This window comes from Apis laboriosa, unplaced genomic scaffold (genome assembly GCF_014066325.1).
Source record: "Apis laboriosa isolate Shangri-la unplaced genomic scaffold, ASM1406632v1 scaffold645_cov152, whole genome shotgun sequence".
NCBI classification, from domain to species: Eukaryota; Metazoa; Arthropoda; class Insecta; order Hymenoptera; family Apidae; genus Apis; species Apis laboriosa.
Window position 1 is genome coordinate 294,119 of NW_025223999.1, and position 17,042 is coordinate 311,160.

The 17,042-nt window shown below is 19.2% G+C and overlaps 3 protein-coding genes across 3 annotated transcripts; 1 reads left to right on the plus strand and 2 right to left on the minus strand.

The window, feature by feature from the left end:
• Window positions 1–5,564: 5,564 nt before the first annotated feature.
• Window positions 5,565–8,216, minus strand: LOC122718461 (protein NipSnap). Its single transcript, XM_043943506.1, has 5 exons — window positions 7,995–8,216; window positions 7,688–7,870; window positions 7,304–7,472; window positions 6,960–7,227; window positions 5,565–5,917 (listed from the first exon to the last, which is right to left on the minus strand). The coding sequence occupies exons 1-5, from the start codon at window positions 8,075–8,077 to the stop codon at window positions 5,769–5,771; spliced, it is 852 nt and encodes a 283-aa protein (XP_043799441.1). The 5' UTR covers window positions 8,078–8,216; the 3' UTR covers window positions 5,565–5,768.
• An 822-nt stretch (window positions 8,217–9,038) lies between these two features.
• Window positions 9,039–10,049, plus strand: LOC122718462 (structure-specific endonuclease subunit slx1). The gene is made up of 3 exons (XM_043943507.1): window positions 9,039–9,299; window positions 9,363–9,414; window positions 9,498–10,049. Exons 1-3 carry the CDS (start codon window positions 9,121–9,123, stop codon window positions 10,047–10,049), a joined length of 783 nt encoding a protein of 260 aa, XP_043799442.1. The 5' UTR covers window positions 9,039–9,120.
• Window positions 10,050–11,514: 1,465 nt separating this feature from the next.
• Window positions 11,515–13,894, minus strand: LOC122718468 (transmembrane protein 53). The gene is made up of 5 exons (XM_043943529.1): window positions 13,501–13,894; window positions 12,776–12,983; window positions 12,546–12,698; window positions 12,145–12,270; window positions 11,515–12,040 (listed from the first exon to the last, which is right to left on the minus strand). The coding sequence occupies exons 1-5, from the start codon at window positions 13,713–13,715 to the stop codon at window positions 11,762–11,764; spliced, it is 981 nt and encodes a 326-aa protein (XP_043799464.1). The 5' UTR covers window positions 13,716–13,894; the 3' UTR covers window positions 11,515–11,761.
• Between the last annotated feature and the right edge of the window lie 3,148 nt (window positions 13,895–17,042).

Genomic DNA, 17,042 nt, shown 5'->3' on the forward strand with positions numbered 1-17,042 from the left:
TAAATATTGAATTTAAATTCAGATGGTTGTGACTATTTTTCTTATTCATATTTTATTAATCAAAACAATATTTTCTTTATAATGTGAGTAACAAAAATAACATTATTTTAAAATATAATTTTCATTAAATTTAAAATAATTAATAATCAATTTTTGAGAATGCTTTGTTAACATATTATATAATATATATAATTATCTATCTATATTTCAATAAAATAAAAATTTATATTTTATATAAGTTTTATATATATAAATATACATAAATATGTTAAATTTATATATAAATATAAATATATTTTATAATGAAATATTTTTCTCATATGAAAATAACAAAGTTAGTAAAAATACTTTATTTCAAAAATAATAAAATTTATTTGAATTATTTTGCTTTTTTAAAATTGCTTTTTTTAAATTTTAATATTTATTAAATTATATTTATAAAAATTAATATGAATGTTAAAAGTCAAATATAAATACATATAACAAGCACATATAACAATACTTACATAATATGTTTTATAATTGTTTATAACAAAAGAGTAATATACATTCCACATTTTTGTATAATAATATTATTAAATTATTATACAACAATTTTATTAAAAACAACTTAATTAAAAATATCAAAACTCCATAATAAATAAATAGAATATATTATGAAATGTATTCAATTGCAGAATTTTTATAATAAAAATAAGAAAAACATTTATATATATAATATATATATATTTATGTGTTCAAAAATTTTAGAATAAAAATAGTCACAATCAACTGAATAATTTTTTTGTAATAATACAGTATGTAAATATACACGCGTTATATATTAAAAAAGAATGTAGTATTAACAAGGAAGTTTAGCATTACTTATTAATATGATTATAACATATTAATAATTTTTTCCTTTGATTAATCTTAGGAAGTTATAAAAATTTAATAGAGACTTTTAATGAACTGCTATAATTGATAAACAGTAGACTGAAAAGAGATATTCGTGCTATATTTTATGTTATAATATGAGTAAATAAAATAAGTTACAATATTTAAACCTAGTCCACAGGCAATCCATACATAAAAATCCTTCATAAAATAATTATTATAGATTTTTAAAAAATATTGTGTCTTTACAGTTTATATCTTGTAAATGTATTTTATTTAAAATATATTACTTTGTATCATGTTAATAAATTTGGTAATTATTATATTTGTTTTTACAATAACTTCTCTATTTTATGTAATTAAAAAAATTTAATTATAATTTTAATATAAAAAAGTTACATTAAAATATATAAGAATGCTATAATTTTTAAATTTATTAAAAATATTTATAAAAATATATAGAAAATTTAAAACAAGAAATATTATATATAAATTCATAAAAAATTCATAAAAATTTATATTATAAATTCATAAAATTTTATATTATAAATTCATAAAAATTGATTAAATTATTTTGATTGATTTAAATTAGATTAAATAAGTACATAAGCTTGAAATTAAAATTTATTTTTTTTTTATATATATATTGTTCATGACTTGTAATAATATATATAAGAATAAAAATTTACATAAGAATATTATAAGAAAATTATATTAAGCATTAGTAATTCTGAAATTATGTTGCATATTAAGATTTATACATAAGATTTTAAATTTTTTTTTAATAATTTATAAAAATTGTAATTGTAATATATAATTTGTAATATATAATAATTCTTTAAAAAAATATTAAACATATCTGCATTTATTTATATACATACAGTAATGAAAATTTTAATTTTTTAATGAAAATATTCTTTAATATGAATTAATATATTTATTCAAAAATATATGGATTGCACAAAAGGACTAATATATTATTTTAAAATAATATAATTATTTTAATAATTATTTTAAAATAAAATTAAATATTAGAAAAATGTAAATAAATAAATAATATCTTTCAAAAATTTTATTCATATAAAAAGAATTATGTTATGAAAATAAAATTTCAAGAAGAATGTAATGTAAGCAATAATCAAAATAATATATTATTTTGGTCAAAGATATATTATTTTACTTAATGTTGTATATGAAATAAATAAATATATAAATAATCTATCACACATTTAATAATTATAATTATTATAAAAATTTTAATTAGTAATAAAATTTTATAAATTTTTTTTTAAGTAAAAAACACGAATTAATAATGAAATTTTAAAAAATTTTTATTCAGAAGCACGAATTCTCTTTAAGTCTGATTGTATATATATATTAAAAAAATGAAAAGGAAGATGACTTTTTGATCACAACCATAAGACTATTATAAATTACTAAAAATTAATTTAGAATATTATTTTTAGTTGTTAATAGCATTTTGTAAATATTCAGTATATAAGATTTTAAAATTGAATCTTAATTATGAAGACTAGAATTTAGCATAATAGAATTTATTGAATTTTCCAAAGCTATTAACTTGGTAATTTGAACTTAAAAAGTGATATATTAAACTAGCTAATTAAATGTAGGTATGGCATATCAGTTATCAATTACTAATCAATACTTATAATCAATATAAACATTTGATCAGTTTCTTTCTCACTTATTTCCATCCATGTGTGATTTTTTAAATTTGATTACAATTTTTATTATAGTATATTCATTAATATTGAGTTAAAATTAATAATATTTTTTAAATCAATTTAAAAATGAAAAAAAATTTTAATTTTATTTTTATATTATAATATCAATTAATAAAATATATATAATGAATATACTAATATTTAGATATAATTTTTGGCTTTAATTAGATATTAATTTTTGTTTTTAATAATGCTATTTTCTAAATATAAATTTATAATATAATACAAGAGAAATATGATCATTGTTCAAGAATTAACATTGATCAAATCTTAGAAGATAGAAAAACACTTCAGAGCACACATAGACGGGAATTTATGAGAGATTTTGTAGCAAATTTGCATACATTTTATATGATTCAGAAATGTATGGAAAATTAATAGTATAATTTCAAAATTATAAATATCACGAAAGAATGGTAAATTTAATAATCCGCCTTTCAGTAAATAATGAATTAAACTACTAGTATTATATTATATGAAATTGTTTTATCATATATTTACTGAAAATGTATGTATGTGTATAATCTATTTACAATATTGTTTGATATATTATATAAATACTAATTTTTATTAGAATTTTAATCTTTAAATATCAAATTATTCTGTCATGTATTCGTGATAATTTGATATTATCACTAATATAGTTAAAGCTTTTTAAATTGATATTATGTAGTTTGTACTTTATTTAGTACAAAACATTATGCATAGATATAAGATATAATTAATAAATCTAAAAAATTATTGATTATTGATTTTAACAAATTTTGCATGATACTAATTAAATTTTAATAAAAGTTTTAATAAAATTATTCTATGTCAAATGATTATATATAATATATATAAATTTATAATTTTATTATTTAGAAAGAATGAAATAAACATATCTTAACTCAATTGAAAAATAATTGAAATACTTACATTGAACTAATTATTTTATATAAGTTTAATTTTAAATATGAAATGATAATGATTTTATACAAAGCCATAAATTTTATAGATTATTATAAATGTTAAATTATGGTTAAATTAATGTTAATTTAAGCTGTTTCAAGCTAAATTTCTTTAGAAATTTATTAAATTCAATTATTTTTTTAACAATTATTAATTTTTTCTAAAAATATTTATTAATTAATGTTAATATTATTCAAATTTTCTAAATAATATAAATTTTTTATATTAAATTTGTTTCTCAGTTTTAAAATCAAAATAAACTAAAAAAATAAATATTTCAAGAAAATTATAAAATTGTTTAAGAATTTCTAAAAAATTATCTTTTTAATAATTATAAATTAACAATTAATTAGTAACAATTAACAATTGTGTATTTTATTACAAAGAGAAAAATTATATACATTAAATTTTTTTTTAATTTAATATATTTAAATAGTAAAATAGTAAAATATTTAAATAAATTATATATTTTATAATATAGCATGTTTCTTTATTATAATCAACTTTTCTATTTAATTTTTATTTAGAAAAAAAAAAAAGAATAAAATATAAATTGTATCGATAAATATAAAATATTTCAATACATATTCATAATTTAGTCAATATATTAAATTTTCTATTTCATTTGATATTTATAAAACATAAAAAATTTAAACATAAATAAGTTTTATTATAGTGAAAATAATTCTTTGGCAGAAAAATATTTTATTAATTATCTAAAATAATAACATACAATAATAATATATAAGTTGACATAGAATAATTGCATATCAAAATCTTTATATTTATAAAATTTTATTTCAATTTATTTTTTTTTTTTTTAAGTAAAATATTCGTCAATATCTTGTATATATATTTGTATACTGTAAATATTCGTAAAAAGATTTCATTGATATTTATTTCTGTGTTCTGAAGATGCTTTCTATTTTCAATATTATTGAATGTGTAAGTCCTCCAATATTGCGCCATTCTTTATATTATTGTAAGAAAAATTCATTTATAATTCAAATTTAATTTCATTTTTTACTTTTTCTATTTTTGAAATATTTCAGCATTGCAAGAATAATACTATGTAAATTATAATTTGTTAAATGCATAAAATAAATTAATTGTATAATATATCATTTTTTACAATCTTTTTTCTATTTATTTCTACATATATATATTAATGCAATAATTGCATTTAATAAAATGTAATTTAATAAATGTATTGATAAATCAAAAATAATCATGAACTTTAAAAATATATAATATCTAACATATATAACATATATAATGAAAATTCTAATTTTTATATTTGATGCATTAAATAAAAATAAAAATTGCTTTTATAAAATAATATAATAAAAATTTTAACAATGCTGAAATGTTTTAAAATAAATTGATTATTAATTGTGTTAATAAGTGATTAAAAATACAGAATGTGCTCACATAAAACATGTTTCTGTAATATAAAATATTCTAATTATCAATAATAATATTCTTTAATACACAGTTATTATTTTATTTGATATATATATATTTATAAATTTTAATTAATAAAATTTAAAAACTAGATCATATTTTTATACGGAAATTATATTAAAATTAAATATAAAATGCAAGTAATTATTGTTTATATAATCTTTATTTTTTAAATTAATATTTTTTAAATCATGACTGGAAAGAATATGTTTAAAATAAAGTTCAAATTGATCAAACTTGATATATTGATTAGATAATAAAAATAAACGATATTTAATAATTATTCGTATTTTGTGATCTTCCCATACCTCTTTTATTATATTTAATAATTTTTTTGATTATAACAAATAATTTCTATGAAAATTATTGAATATTTATAAATATTTCAAGTAACCAATATAAATTTACGAAATATAACTAAAAATTATTAAAAAATAAGATAAAAATACTCAAAATTAACGATTAATATATTCATTAATATATAAATGTATTTCGATTGACAATAAAAATATATATTAAAGCGTTATATATAGTAACAAAGAAGTTTAAATTTTATTAAAATACATTTTAGTAATTGCAATACAACAAAATGCTACAATTCTTATTGAGCGCTTACTTTATGTAATTATAAATGTAGTATGTAATATAACAAATATTTTTACAATATTATAATGTAAATATAAGGAATAAATTGTATTGTACAAATACATTTAAAATTGTGAATGTAAAATTCTATTTTGTTGGTGAAAAGCTAGTTGGACTCAATATACGGGAATGTGTTTCTCTAATTAATGGTACAGTATATGCAACACATTCGTCCCATCCTGGAAGTCTCCATGCACTCTCACGAGTTTCCATTCGCGCTTGAAGATTTTTATAACCTGGAATTATATTTATTTCTTATTTAAAAAAAAAAAAGAAAATAACAGATTATATATATATATATATATATATATATATTTAAAATATAATATGTAACAACATATAAGACAGTTCATTTTTTAATTTAGTATTATAAATATTTATGAACATAAAGCTACTAAAAATTATAATGAAAATACGAAATAAAATGGAATTGATAAATTTTTTATTACTATAAAAAATATAATATTAGAATTATTATCAAAAATTCATTTACAGTTTTTGAAGCTCATTTTAATTTTTTTTCATTTTAAAAATTTTTTGTATCAATTTATTATATATAATATATTTATGGAATATCTTTGGAAAGCTGATTTTAGATATCAAAACAAAAATAAAAGTTAATATATAAAAATATATATAAATAGTTGACTTTATTTGTAAGTTCAAATTAATTGAAATTTACATTATGAAATGAGATAAATATAAGTAATATAAAGTGAGACAAAGATAAAGTTATTTTTCTATCTCATTTTATCTTTGCAGATTTTAATTATTTATAAATAAGCATCAAATAATATTTTTACATATTAACTTTTATGCTTATCAATATATTTTATTAAAAAATTTTATATGTATCAAAATGAAATGGATTTGAGATTAATTATAATCTAATTATAATTCGATTTTAATTATAATTTTTTAATAAAACTTTTTCTTATTATTTAACTATGAAACATACTAATAAAATGAAATTGAAAAAAAGTGAAATATTTTGAATATATATAAGTAGTTCACCAGATATTTCATTTTTATCATTATTGTTACTTATAACAAAAAGTATTTTATATAAAATTAAATGATTTCTAGACTCATTTTGATGTTATTAATTTTTATAATAATGGTGATGAAAACTGAGATGGTAATATCTGATGAATATATATATTTAATCACATATATTTAATCACATATATTTAATTTATATATATTTAGTTTATATTATAAATGTGATATATAAAATGAATTTAAAAATGAATGAAAAATATTAACATTGATACCTACACCAAATGTGATGAACATTATATAATCTACCAATTTGTGAAAAGAAACCAGCAAAAGGTTCATTATTGTTACGTCTATAATTTATAGCCTTTGCCCAATTATTGCCCCATTCTATCATAGTACCAGGTTGTAGCCTATAACTGCGTATTTCATATATATTTGAATCATTTCGTTTTGTAAGAGGAGGCCAATAACTAAATGCTAACAAATATTGTAAATAACGTGATCGTAAATAATTGCCATTTTCTTTGAATAATTGTTGATATGCCTAAAAATAAAAAATATTATGTTATAAGAAATATTTATTTTATATTATTTTATATAAATTTTTTTGATTGTCATACTTTGTCTTTAGACAATTCAATTTGTGTATGATCAACGCTATCATAACCACCAGAATATTGCCATAGATGTAAAGCTTGATCGATATCACCAGCTACGACAGTCCATGAACCAACTAGTTCCAATTTCAATTCAGACTTCTTGGAGTTTATAATGTTAACAATCTCTTCACTGTAATATCCCAAAATACAAATATGTCCCAATATAATTTTTCTAATATAAAAGAATTCTCTGTGCATGCCAATTCTGCGACATAAATAAAATCTAATATTTTTTTGAAACTTTTAAAAAAATCGAAAAGGATTTTTGTGCGTATATTTTAAATACTTATGCTTTAGAGCTAAGATTTGATATTATAATAAAAAATGTAAACAAAATTTACTTACTAATTAGTTAAATAGTTATCAATAGAATCAGGTCGAATATTGTGCGTATGCAAAGCGTAAATAACTCCTTTATCTGATAGCATCCTTGAATGAGACTCTTTTGTTGGCTCGATTTTTCTTACGGAAAGCTTGTTTATCCATCCTTCGCTGATATCCTGTCGGATCGATGACCTTGCAAAAGATCTACAACACATACGATGTGGCTATTGCCCTAAAAAGCCGCTGTTTAGAGACTAACTCGTAGTCTATGTACGAAACATATGAAAAAAGAAGGGCTCCTCAAGGTTTTTGAATCTTGATCGCCTACCGGCTGATAATAAATGACGGTAGTTTAGTTTTGCTGATCACCGTGATCTGCGCGGCACTGAATCTTCTCAAAACGGCAGCCATTCTTAGTGGATCCTCGCTTACAGATCTCTGCTGGTTTATATCCAATCAAGATCAAAGCCCAATTTCAATAGTGCTGCAACTAAACACGCGGCGCTTTCAATTACTTTCCCGGAAAAATCGTATACTATTCTTGATTTATTCTTATTTATCTCCATTCGCGATCTGTTGCTTTTACAAAAAGTAAGATTTACAACTATGAGAAATATACTTATCAAATAAATTAAAGAATTTAATATCACAGCGCTTGCGTCTTTCATAAAATATTTTATTCTCGGTATAATAATATCATTAAATGTACTTGTTTTATTCTAATTTATCTCTGATAAAAAAATAATAATTTAAAATAATAATGCTTAAATAATAATGTTAAAAAATTTTATTATTTTATGATTTAAATATTACATCGTTAGATAATTTTTCATATAACTTAATATGGTAGAATTTATAAATATAAATGTAATTTTTAAAAATTTTAATATTTATATAATAAATATATTATCTTTTATTTTTAAATAAGATGTTGGAATATAAATATTTTAATTTTTATTCATATTTATAAAATTAATTTTATATAATATATAATTTTGATATAGTATATAAATTTAATTAATTTTTTATAAAAAAAAATTTTTCATATATTTTTTTATTTATATTATTTAAGTAATTTTTGAATTCAAAACATTATATTTTTAAATTTAATATATTATGATATATGAATTATATATTTTATTTGTTTGTAATCATTGTTCATAATAATTGTGATTTTTTTTGATTAAGTTATTTACTTATAACCTAACCTACTTATAATCTATATACAGCTTTTGTTTTTAATTGATCTAGATTAGTTTTAATTTTCTACATTGAATATTAAATTAAACTATATATTAACTATATTATTTTACAATTAATTATGTTAATTATATAAATATTAATAAATATTTTAAAATATTAATAAAATATTTTAATATTTAATTATATTATTGTAATAAAAGTATCTTTTAATTTTTTTATAATTTAATATACTATTCTTAATAAATTTAAAAATGGAAAATTCAGAAGTTATAGAACATTTTTATGGAGTATATTTATTATATTCTATGAATCCACAATTTAAAGGAAGAATATATGTGGGATTTACGGTTGATCCTTGTCGTAGACTTAAAGAACATAATGCTGGAAAAGAACATAAAGGTGCTCGGAAAACAAGTGATAAAGGACCATGGTAATATAATTATTGAATGATCATAAATTATATTTTTGATAAGAATAATTTGTTTTTTTCTAGGAATATGGTACTAATTATTCATGGTTTCCTAAATAAAACATCTGCACTTAGCGTATGTTCATTTAATAAAATTTATTAAAAATTAACTTTATCTATAATTTTTATATTTGAAATTTAATTTGTTTTCATTTTTAGTTTGAATGGGCTTGGCAACATCCTCATAAAAGTCGGCGTTTAAAACATATATATGTATCTAATGCAAAGAAAAAATTACAACAAAAAAGAAAGATTAGATTTCATTTATCTGTTTTATCAGAAATGTTGAAAATTGGTCCTTGGTGTCGTTTACCTTTAACAATACGTTGGTTAGATTATGAGTTTTATGAAGAATATTATAGATATGTTTCAGCTCCAATGCATATGCCTATATGTTACGGAAAAATAATATCAAAAAAAATAAAGCAGACAAATAATATACAAGCATTAGATAAATTATCTATAATTTGTTTTCTTTGTAATTCACTTTTAGAAAAAGAACAATCAATTAGCTGTATAAGACCTAACTGTTCATTAATAGCTCATTTAATTTGTTTAGCACAATTATTTTGTAAAGATAATATGATTTTACCAATTGAAGGTATTTGCCCTGCTTGCAATATTAATGTTTTATGGGGAGATTTAATTAGAAAAAAAATTGGTTGCTATGGAAATTTAGAAAAAATTTCTAATGATGAAAATTATACTTAAAGTAAATTATATAAATGTTTATAATAATATATGTTATATCAATTATAAAATTATATAAACTATTATAATTTTGAAGTTTTTAATTATTTATTATTTCTAACTTTTTATATGTTAAAGATATTATTAAATATCATGAATTTAAAATTTTATTTTTTATCTGATCAAGAATAGCAAATAGTTAAATTAATAAATATTTATTACTAATAACTTTATTTTAAATAATGAAAAAAATTATAATAAAATTACAAATTGAAATCATGAATGTTTAAAATATAAATTATGAAAAATAATAAAGGTCCATATAAATGATCTAATTATAATCTTAAAGTACTTCAATAAGAAAAAATTTTATGATTATTTCAGTATTTAATTTAATTATATATAAAAAAAATGCAAATACTTGTAAATATCAAATATTTCATTCATTTCACTTCATATGTCTAAAAAAAGCAACAATTATATATTTATCAGTCTTTATTTATAACTAATCGACAAATCAAAATATATTTATATGTATATATCTGTATATGTCTCTATATTTTATATAAAGACATTACATACATATATATATTTATATGCATTTGATAGGAAGAGATAGAAGAAAATTTCTTTATTTCATGGATATTTAATTACAATTGCAATTAAATTGAAAGTAAAATCAAGACCAGCTTGATTCTTTTGTGCGAATTTGTTTACATTGAAATTTAAATATTACTAAATTATAATTTCGACATTTCAATTCATTGCATCAATAAGCATCTAGATTTTCTAATTTTAAATTTTTCATTTTATTTCGCTTAAGTGCATCTAGAATTTTTATTTCAACTATTCAACGTTACGAAATATTCTAAATGTGAATATTCGTTATATAAGATAATATTCTACATGTATTTTATTGAAAATTCAGAATTATTTTTGCAAATCGTATATATCTGTACACGATCGAATAAAATACTTGTGCGTGTACTTTTTTCATTTTATTTTCGACAGGAACGCAATTATATTAATTTGTTGTTAATTTGTGAGATTCAGGCACATTGACGCTTAAGAATACATAAGGAGGGAGAAAACTGGAAGATATGAAGGAAATAAGCAAAAGTAGAATAAATGTAAGAGGATAAAAAAAGGAGAGGTCAAGTAGAATTTAGTTTTTAAAATATTTTTATGAAAATATAAATATTAATTCATCATTATGCGTAAATCAGCGTTGAATTTTGTTTAAGTATATATTATATATATTCATAATTTATAAACATTATTATATTTTTGTATGTAAATCTAATTTTAAATTCAGATGATTAATTTAAAATAAACAATACTAACAAATAACAATATAAATTATAATAGTTGATAAAATATATTATAAACAAATTATAAGTTAAATTATTAAATTATTATAATACAAATTTATTTTACATTAATGTATTTTGTATAATTAACATTATAATGCTATGAATTAAAAAAATTTAAGAAATAATCAAGATTCAACGCTGATATAATCAAGACTTTCTAGATAATCTTATATTAACATATTCAAATATATTAATAATATTCATATATCGAAAATAATAAACAAACAATATGCCGATCCTCTTAGCCTTCCAGTTTATCCATTTTTGTTCGCATATAATCGTACATGCAAAATTGTACGAAATATGATTCTTTCATTGATCATATTGTTATTCTATTATTAATCATTTTTTTATTTTTCTTTAATTTAGTTTGGTAGCTTCGTGAGGTAGTACAACTCTTTTAGTAAGACTTGGCATAGTGATATAATTTTGAGAATTATTCTCTATGCTGTGATTCTGCGATAATTCTAAACATTCAGAATTTGGTGACATCAAGCATTCGTGAATGAAGCTACAAACTGTATTTACGTAAGCATCACGATAGGTAGCATAATGTTTGACGTGTGGAGAATTTGTGAAAAGTACCAGTTGTACTCGTACACCACGTTCTGCTCGTCGACTGGCAAATTTTTCGACGTCCTTGAAATATGATCAACGATAATGTAGATGAAAAGAGAATTTAGATGAAAAGAGAATATTTATTGTAAATATTTTAATTGTAATGTTTTGTTGAAAATACGTACTGATGCTGGAATTAAATTATCTGCATTTGAGTAGAGAAATAATTGAGGCCAAGAATAGGATTCTTCTGCAAGACCAATTGGATTTGTTTGTATTGGATAACCACGTCCAAGAGCATGAGCGATTACCTAGATAATTGATCAAATCATTTCTAATTTTGAATTTATATAATTATTTCATTATCATCTAATAATTAAAAAAGCTGATAATTAGAAAAAAAATATTTATAACTTTAATTTTTTTAATTAATAAGAAAGTAAAATGAAATAAATTTACTTTTCTTATTCATTATAATTTCTAATCATTTGATTATTTATTAACAATTTTAAATTTTCTAAAAAAAAAAAGAAGAAAAAAAAATAAAAAAAATTAATATAAAAGAAGTTAGTATTATTATAAATACCTCTAAAAACCAAAGTATAGACAAGAAAATTGTAATAAAGAAGGACATCGGTATGTTTGTAATAGGATGTCCTCCTATGATAGCACTGATTGCTTTGAAAAGAGCGGTCAATCTTCTTTCTCCTGGAGCGCTATCAAATATCACTCCTTTGACCTATAATTTTAATATATATTACGTAAAATAATAAAGCAAAAAAAGGTCGAAAGGTAAAAGGTAAAAGTATTTTTTACCTTGAGCGGTGTGTTAGCTTGTTGCATAGCAAGGCTTACATGTTGGTATAAAAACGCGCCGCCGTTACTGAAGACATGGAAGAATATCGGATGTTGATCCAAACTCTTGTCGGTTATCACTTGAATTAATCGTTTGCCGATGTAAGGCATTTTGTCTCTTCGCCAAAATAGGCATTCTACTGGTGCTGTGTATCGTAGCGTGATGCAACTTGAAAAATGAATATTATCCTTTCATATATGCTAAATAAACAAAATTTCATGATTTTTATAAGAAAGTTCAATTATTTATCTAAACAATAATTTCTTGAAATAATTTAAATAAATAAATAATTTCTATTAGTTCAATTTTGAATTATTATCGATTAAATAAATAGTATAGTATATTTGCCGACAATTTTTTATCACATCTCATCAACTATTTTATCAAACTCATAAAATTTAAATCTATGCATAAATCTTATAAAAAAATATTTTATATATGCATATAAGTAAATATTTATTTTTCTATTCTATTTTTTCAAGTTTTACTCATATTACTAATATTGATACTGACATGCATTGTTTCAAATAATATTTCATTATGAACTTTCAATATGTAATTAATTATTTACAACTTTACATTCTCAAGTTTCGATCATTTCGAATAATAAAAAATAAAGAAAAAAGAATGATGCGATTCGAAAATAGGAAATAATTTAAAGGAATAATTTGGAAAATATTGGTACCTTTTCTCCTCATAAATTGCGCTGTACTTGGCCAGATATTTGTCTTGACAGCCGGCCCATCCTAGCAATATTATCACTGGCCGTTTATCCTCTTTGTAGACGAATACGAATTCTTCGCGTTGATCCTGGCTACCAGTAGTTAATGTTGGATCCTTTGGGGATGGTGGAAACGATGGAAACATGATGTAATAGTCGAGATCTTCTTGATCGCTCATCTTTCCTACTTCTCGTCCTCCTCCTCGTGAGGACGGGAGAGAAAGAACACAGAAAGCAAGGGAAGGGAAACTGTGAGTGAACTGTAAGGGTGAAAAGGAAGGAGGAGGAAGTTAACAACAGTAACGAAAGGGAGGACAAATCACCCCTCTTCCACGGACAGATTCTCGTTTTGAGTTGAGCTTGCGTCGTCGTCAGCGTCGAGAGTACTGAGCTACCAGAAGATCGATACTAAAGACTCGTATCAAAGTTAGGTGTCACGAATGAGGATGTCGACGTTTAACGTTATCCATAAATTCTCTCCGCATAGAGAATATTTTCTTTTCTTCCTGAAGATTACCATCCACAATATTATTCATCAGGCAAATTTTTATTCGATAACAAATATCAATTTCATATCGATATATCCTATCCACGATAGTTAATAATAGACTATCGAAATTATTGCCGAAGTTCATAGCATTGCATGTTTTGGCGCATATTTGTTGTGATTTTTATATAATTTAATTAATTTTTAAAATAATATTATTTTTTAAAATAATATTATTGTAGATAAAAGTAATTTATATTATCTGAACATTCATAATTCAATAATATAGTTTTATAATTACATGATCGATAATAAAAATAATAAATTGCAATATAATACAATTAATATTATATTATTATTTATTATAAATAATATTAGATAGTCTAAAAGTTTTATATGATAGTTAATATTAATAATGTTATTATAATGTTATTATAAGATTTACAAAAAATAAGATATTATTTTAAATATTTATCTTTCTTAATTTAATTTATTTTTAATATAAAATAATATAATACAAATAAGATATAAATATAACTAATATTCAATATAAATATTTAATAATGGTTATAATTATATATTTAAAAATTAAATAGTCATTTTAAAAATATTATAAAAATACATCATTATTGCCAAATATTTAAAAAATAATTTAAGCATTTTTAAATAAGAGTGCAGTATAAATACGAAGTCGAAATTGAATCGTATTTGAGCTTGATTCAATAATATCAATTCGTTAATCGTTTTTTTTTAAATTCATGATCATTGATTCTTTTTTTTTCTTCTTTTCAATTTTCACTTTTTTCATGCATATTTTTAATATATGAAGAATTATATTTTATTTATAATTATTTATATATATAAAAAATATATATGTATATAAAATAAAATAAAATAAATTAAAATAAAATAAAATAAAATAAAAGAATATTAAATAGAAATAAAATTTTAGAATTAAGAAAAATTTAAATATTATATTGTTTACTTACTCCTTGAATGAGAATATCTCGAATTCTGTTTTTTCGATATAAAGTTTGAAGAAATTATATAATTCATAGATTTTATTGTAATTCATATTTATTAACCAGAGATAAATAAATAAAATTAATCAATAAAATCTAAATTTCTTAATTTTCAAATATTAATTAAATTCATTTCTTAAATTGCAAAATAAAAAAATTCAAATTTTTTAATAAATTTTTATTAAATGCAACATATTAAATATAATATAATTTTTCAGAAATTGTTAGTATTTATAAATATTTATTATTATATAAATATATATAAATGTATCTTCAAATGCTTCTGCTAGATAAAAAAGAAACAAAATATGATACAGAATTAATTTAACATTCAATATATTTTCTTATCTTATAGTTTGGAAACCTCAAAAGAATAAGTTTGAATTATAAATCAATGAGTGAATAAAACTTCTATTATAAAATTAGAATTTTTTTTTTGTATTTTCCAATCTCCTTCTCATGTATGGAGAATCAAATTAAAATAATTCTTACAAATGAATTTGTTGAAAAAGTTTCAATCTTTATCGTTTTCAATCATTTTATTTTTAAATATTTTATAAAAATCAAATTTTGTTCAAAATTTTTCTTTAAATATAATAGATTGTATTAAATTTTGTTATATAAAAAATATAAAAAATATATAAAAATACATATGTATAAGATATATATATTTACAATATAAAAATTAGATTGAATAGATTCTATAAAGAATTTTTAATCAATGGATAAAGACAATTAGGCAAAGATATAAAATAAAGTTAATTAGATAACAGAATTGTCTTTTGAATACAAATTTTACAGCGTATAAACAAGGAAAGTAATTAATATAGATAAAGATAGAGATAGAATAAAAATTAGGGAATCAGCGCCATCTGCAGAGTGCAAATGAAACATATAAAAAAGGATAGCAAATAGTAAGAGAAAGATAGAGATAAGCTAAGAATTGATCGATAATGCCATCTCTTGAATATTAAAGATATTTCTTTGAACATATTTACGAAATGGCGTTGATATTCAATTCTTACGTTATTCCATCTTTGAAAAAATTTTTTTATTCAATAGATGGCGCTAAGAGTTGATTCTTACTTTATCTCTATTCTTTTCCTATTATTTTCTTACCTATATAAGTTTCATTTATAGAATTTTGGAGATGGCGCTATTGTCTTTCTCTAATTATTTGTTCTTATTATTTGAAGCAAAAGCCATATAAATGATTAAATAAATAAAATTTAATAATTTAATATCGATAAATGAATAAATAAATAGAAAAAAGAATAAATGAAAAAATAAATAAACAAATATATAAATAATATTTATAAATATATATAAATAAACAAATATATATATATATATATATAATAAATGATAATATAAGTAAAAGAATAAAAAAAAAAATAAAAAAATATTATATAAATAAATAAATAAATAAATATCAATAAATGATTATATAAATAAATATATAATTAACATATATAAAATATATAATAGAAAAATATATAAATATATAATTAAATAAATTAATAAATAAATTAAAAAATTTATAAATGAATTACTATATATTTACATAAAATGAGATTAATATAATGAATTTTTGGTGATTAGAAAATTCGCATTCTGGACAATTCATAATGAACCAAAGTTAAATCTTATATTTAATTTTGATTTTATATATACAATTTATATATTTTTTTATATTACCTTCTTTTTCTACTATTTTTTTTAAATTTAATTAATTTTTATTTTAAATGTCTTTTTAAAAATTTTATATTCCAATTATTGTAATTTAAGTAATTTTTATATAAAATTAATTGTAATAACTCATTTTTTAATTATAATAACTTATTTTTATTATATTTTTACTCGATATAAAATTTTATAAAACTATATATAAAAATTTATAGTTTAAATATACTATACTATAATATTTCAATTTTCAATTTTTGATTCATTTATTCAGTTATTCATATATTTATACATTCTTTTATTAAGATTTATTT

Bases quoted from the DNA above. Each gene is read 5' to 3' on its own strand.
- LOC122718461 (XM_043943506.1), bottom strand. From the start codon at position 8,077: ATGGCTGCCGTTTTGAGAAGATTCAGTGCCGCGCAGATCACGGTGATC. The intron at 7,871-7,994 runs GTAGGCGATCAA...TATGTGTTGTAG, and splicing joins CCGTCATTTATTATCAGCCG to ATCTTTTGCAAGGTCATCGA. The intron at 7,228-7,303 runs GTATGACAATCA...TTTTATTTTTAG, and splicing joins TTGAATTGTCTAAAGACAAA to GCATATCAACAATTATTCAA.
- LOC122718462 (XM_043943507.1), top strand. From the start codon at position 9,121: ATGGAAAATTCAGAAGTTATAGAACATTTTTATGGAGTATATTTATTA. The intron at 9,300-9,362 runs GTAATATAATTA...GTTTTTTTCTAG, and splicing joins ACAAGTGATAAAGGACCATG to GAATATGGTACTAATTATTC. The intron at 9,415-9,497 runs GTATGTTCATTT...TTTCATTTTTAG, and splicing joins ATAAAACATCTGCACTTAGC to TTTGAATGGGCTTGGCAACA.
- LOC122718468 (XM_043943529.1), bottom strand. From the start codon at position 13,715: ATGAGCGATCAAGAAGATCTCGACTATTACATCATGTTTCCATCGTTT. The intron at 12,699-12,775 runs GTAAAAAATACT...TTAAAATTATAG, and splicing joins AAGCTAACACACCGCTCAAG to GTCAAAGGAGTGATATTTGA. The intron at 12,271-12,545 runs GTATTTATAATA...TCAATTATCTAG, and splicing joins CTATACTTTGGTTTTTAGAG to GTAATCGCTCATGCTCTTGG.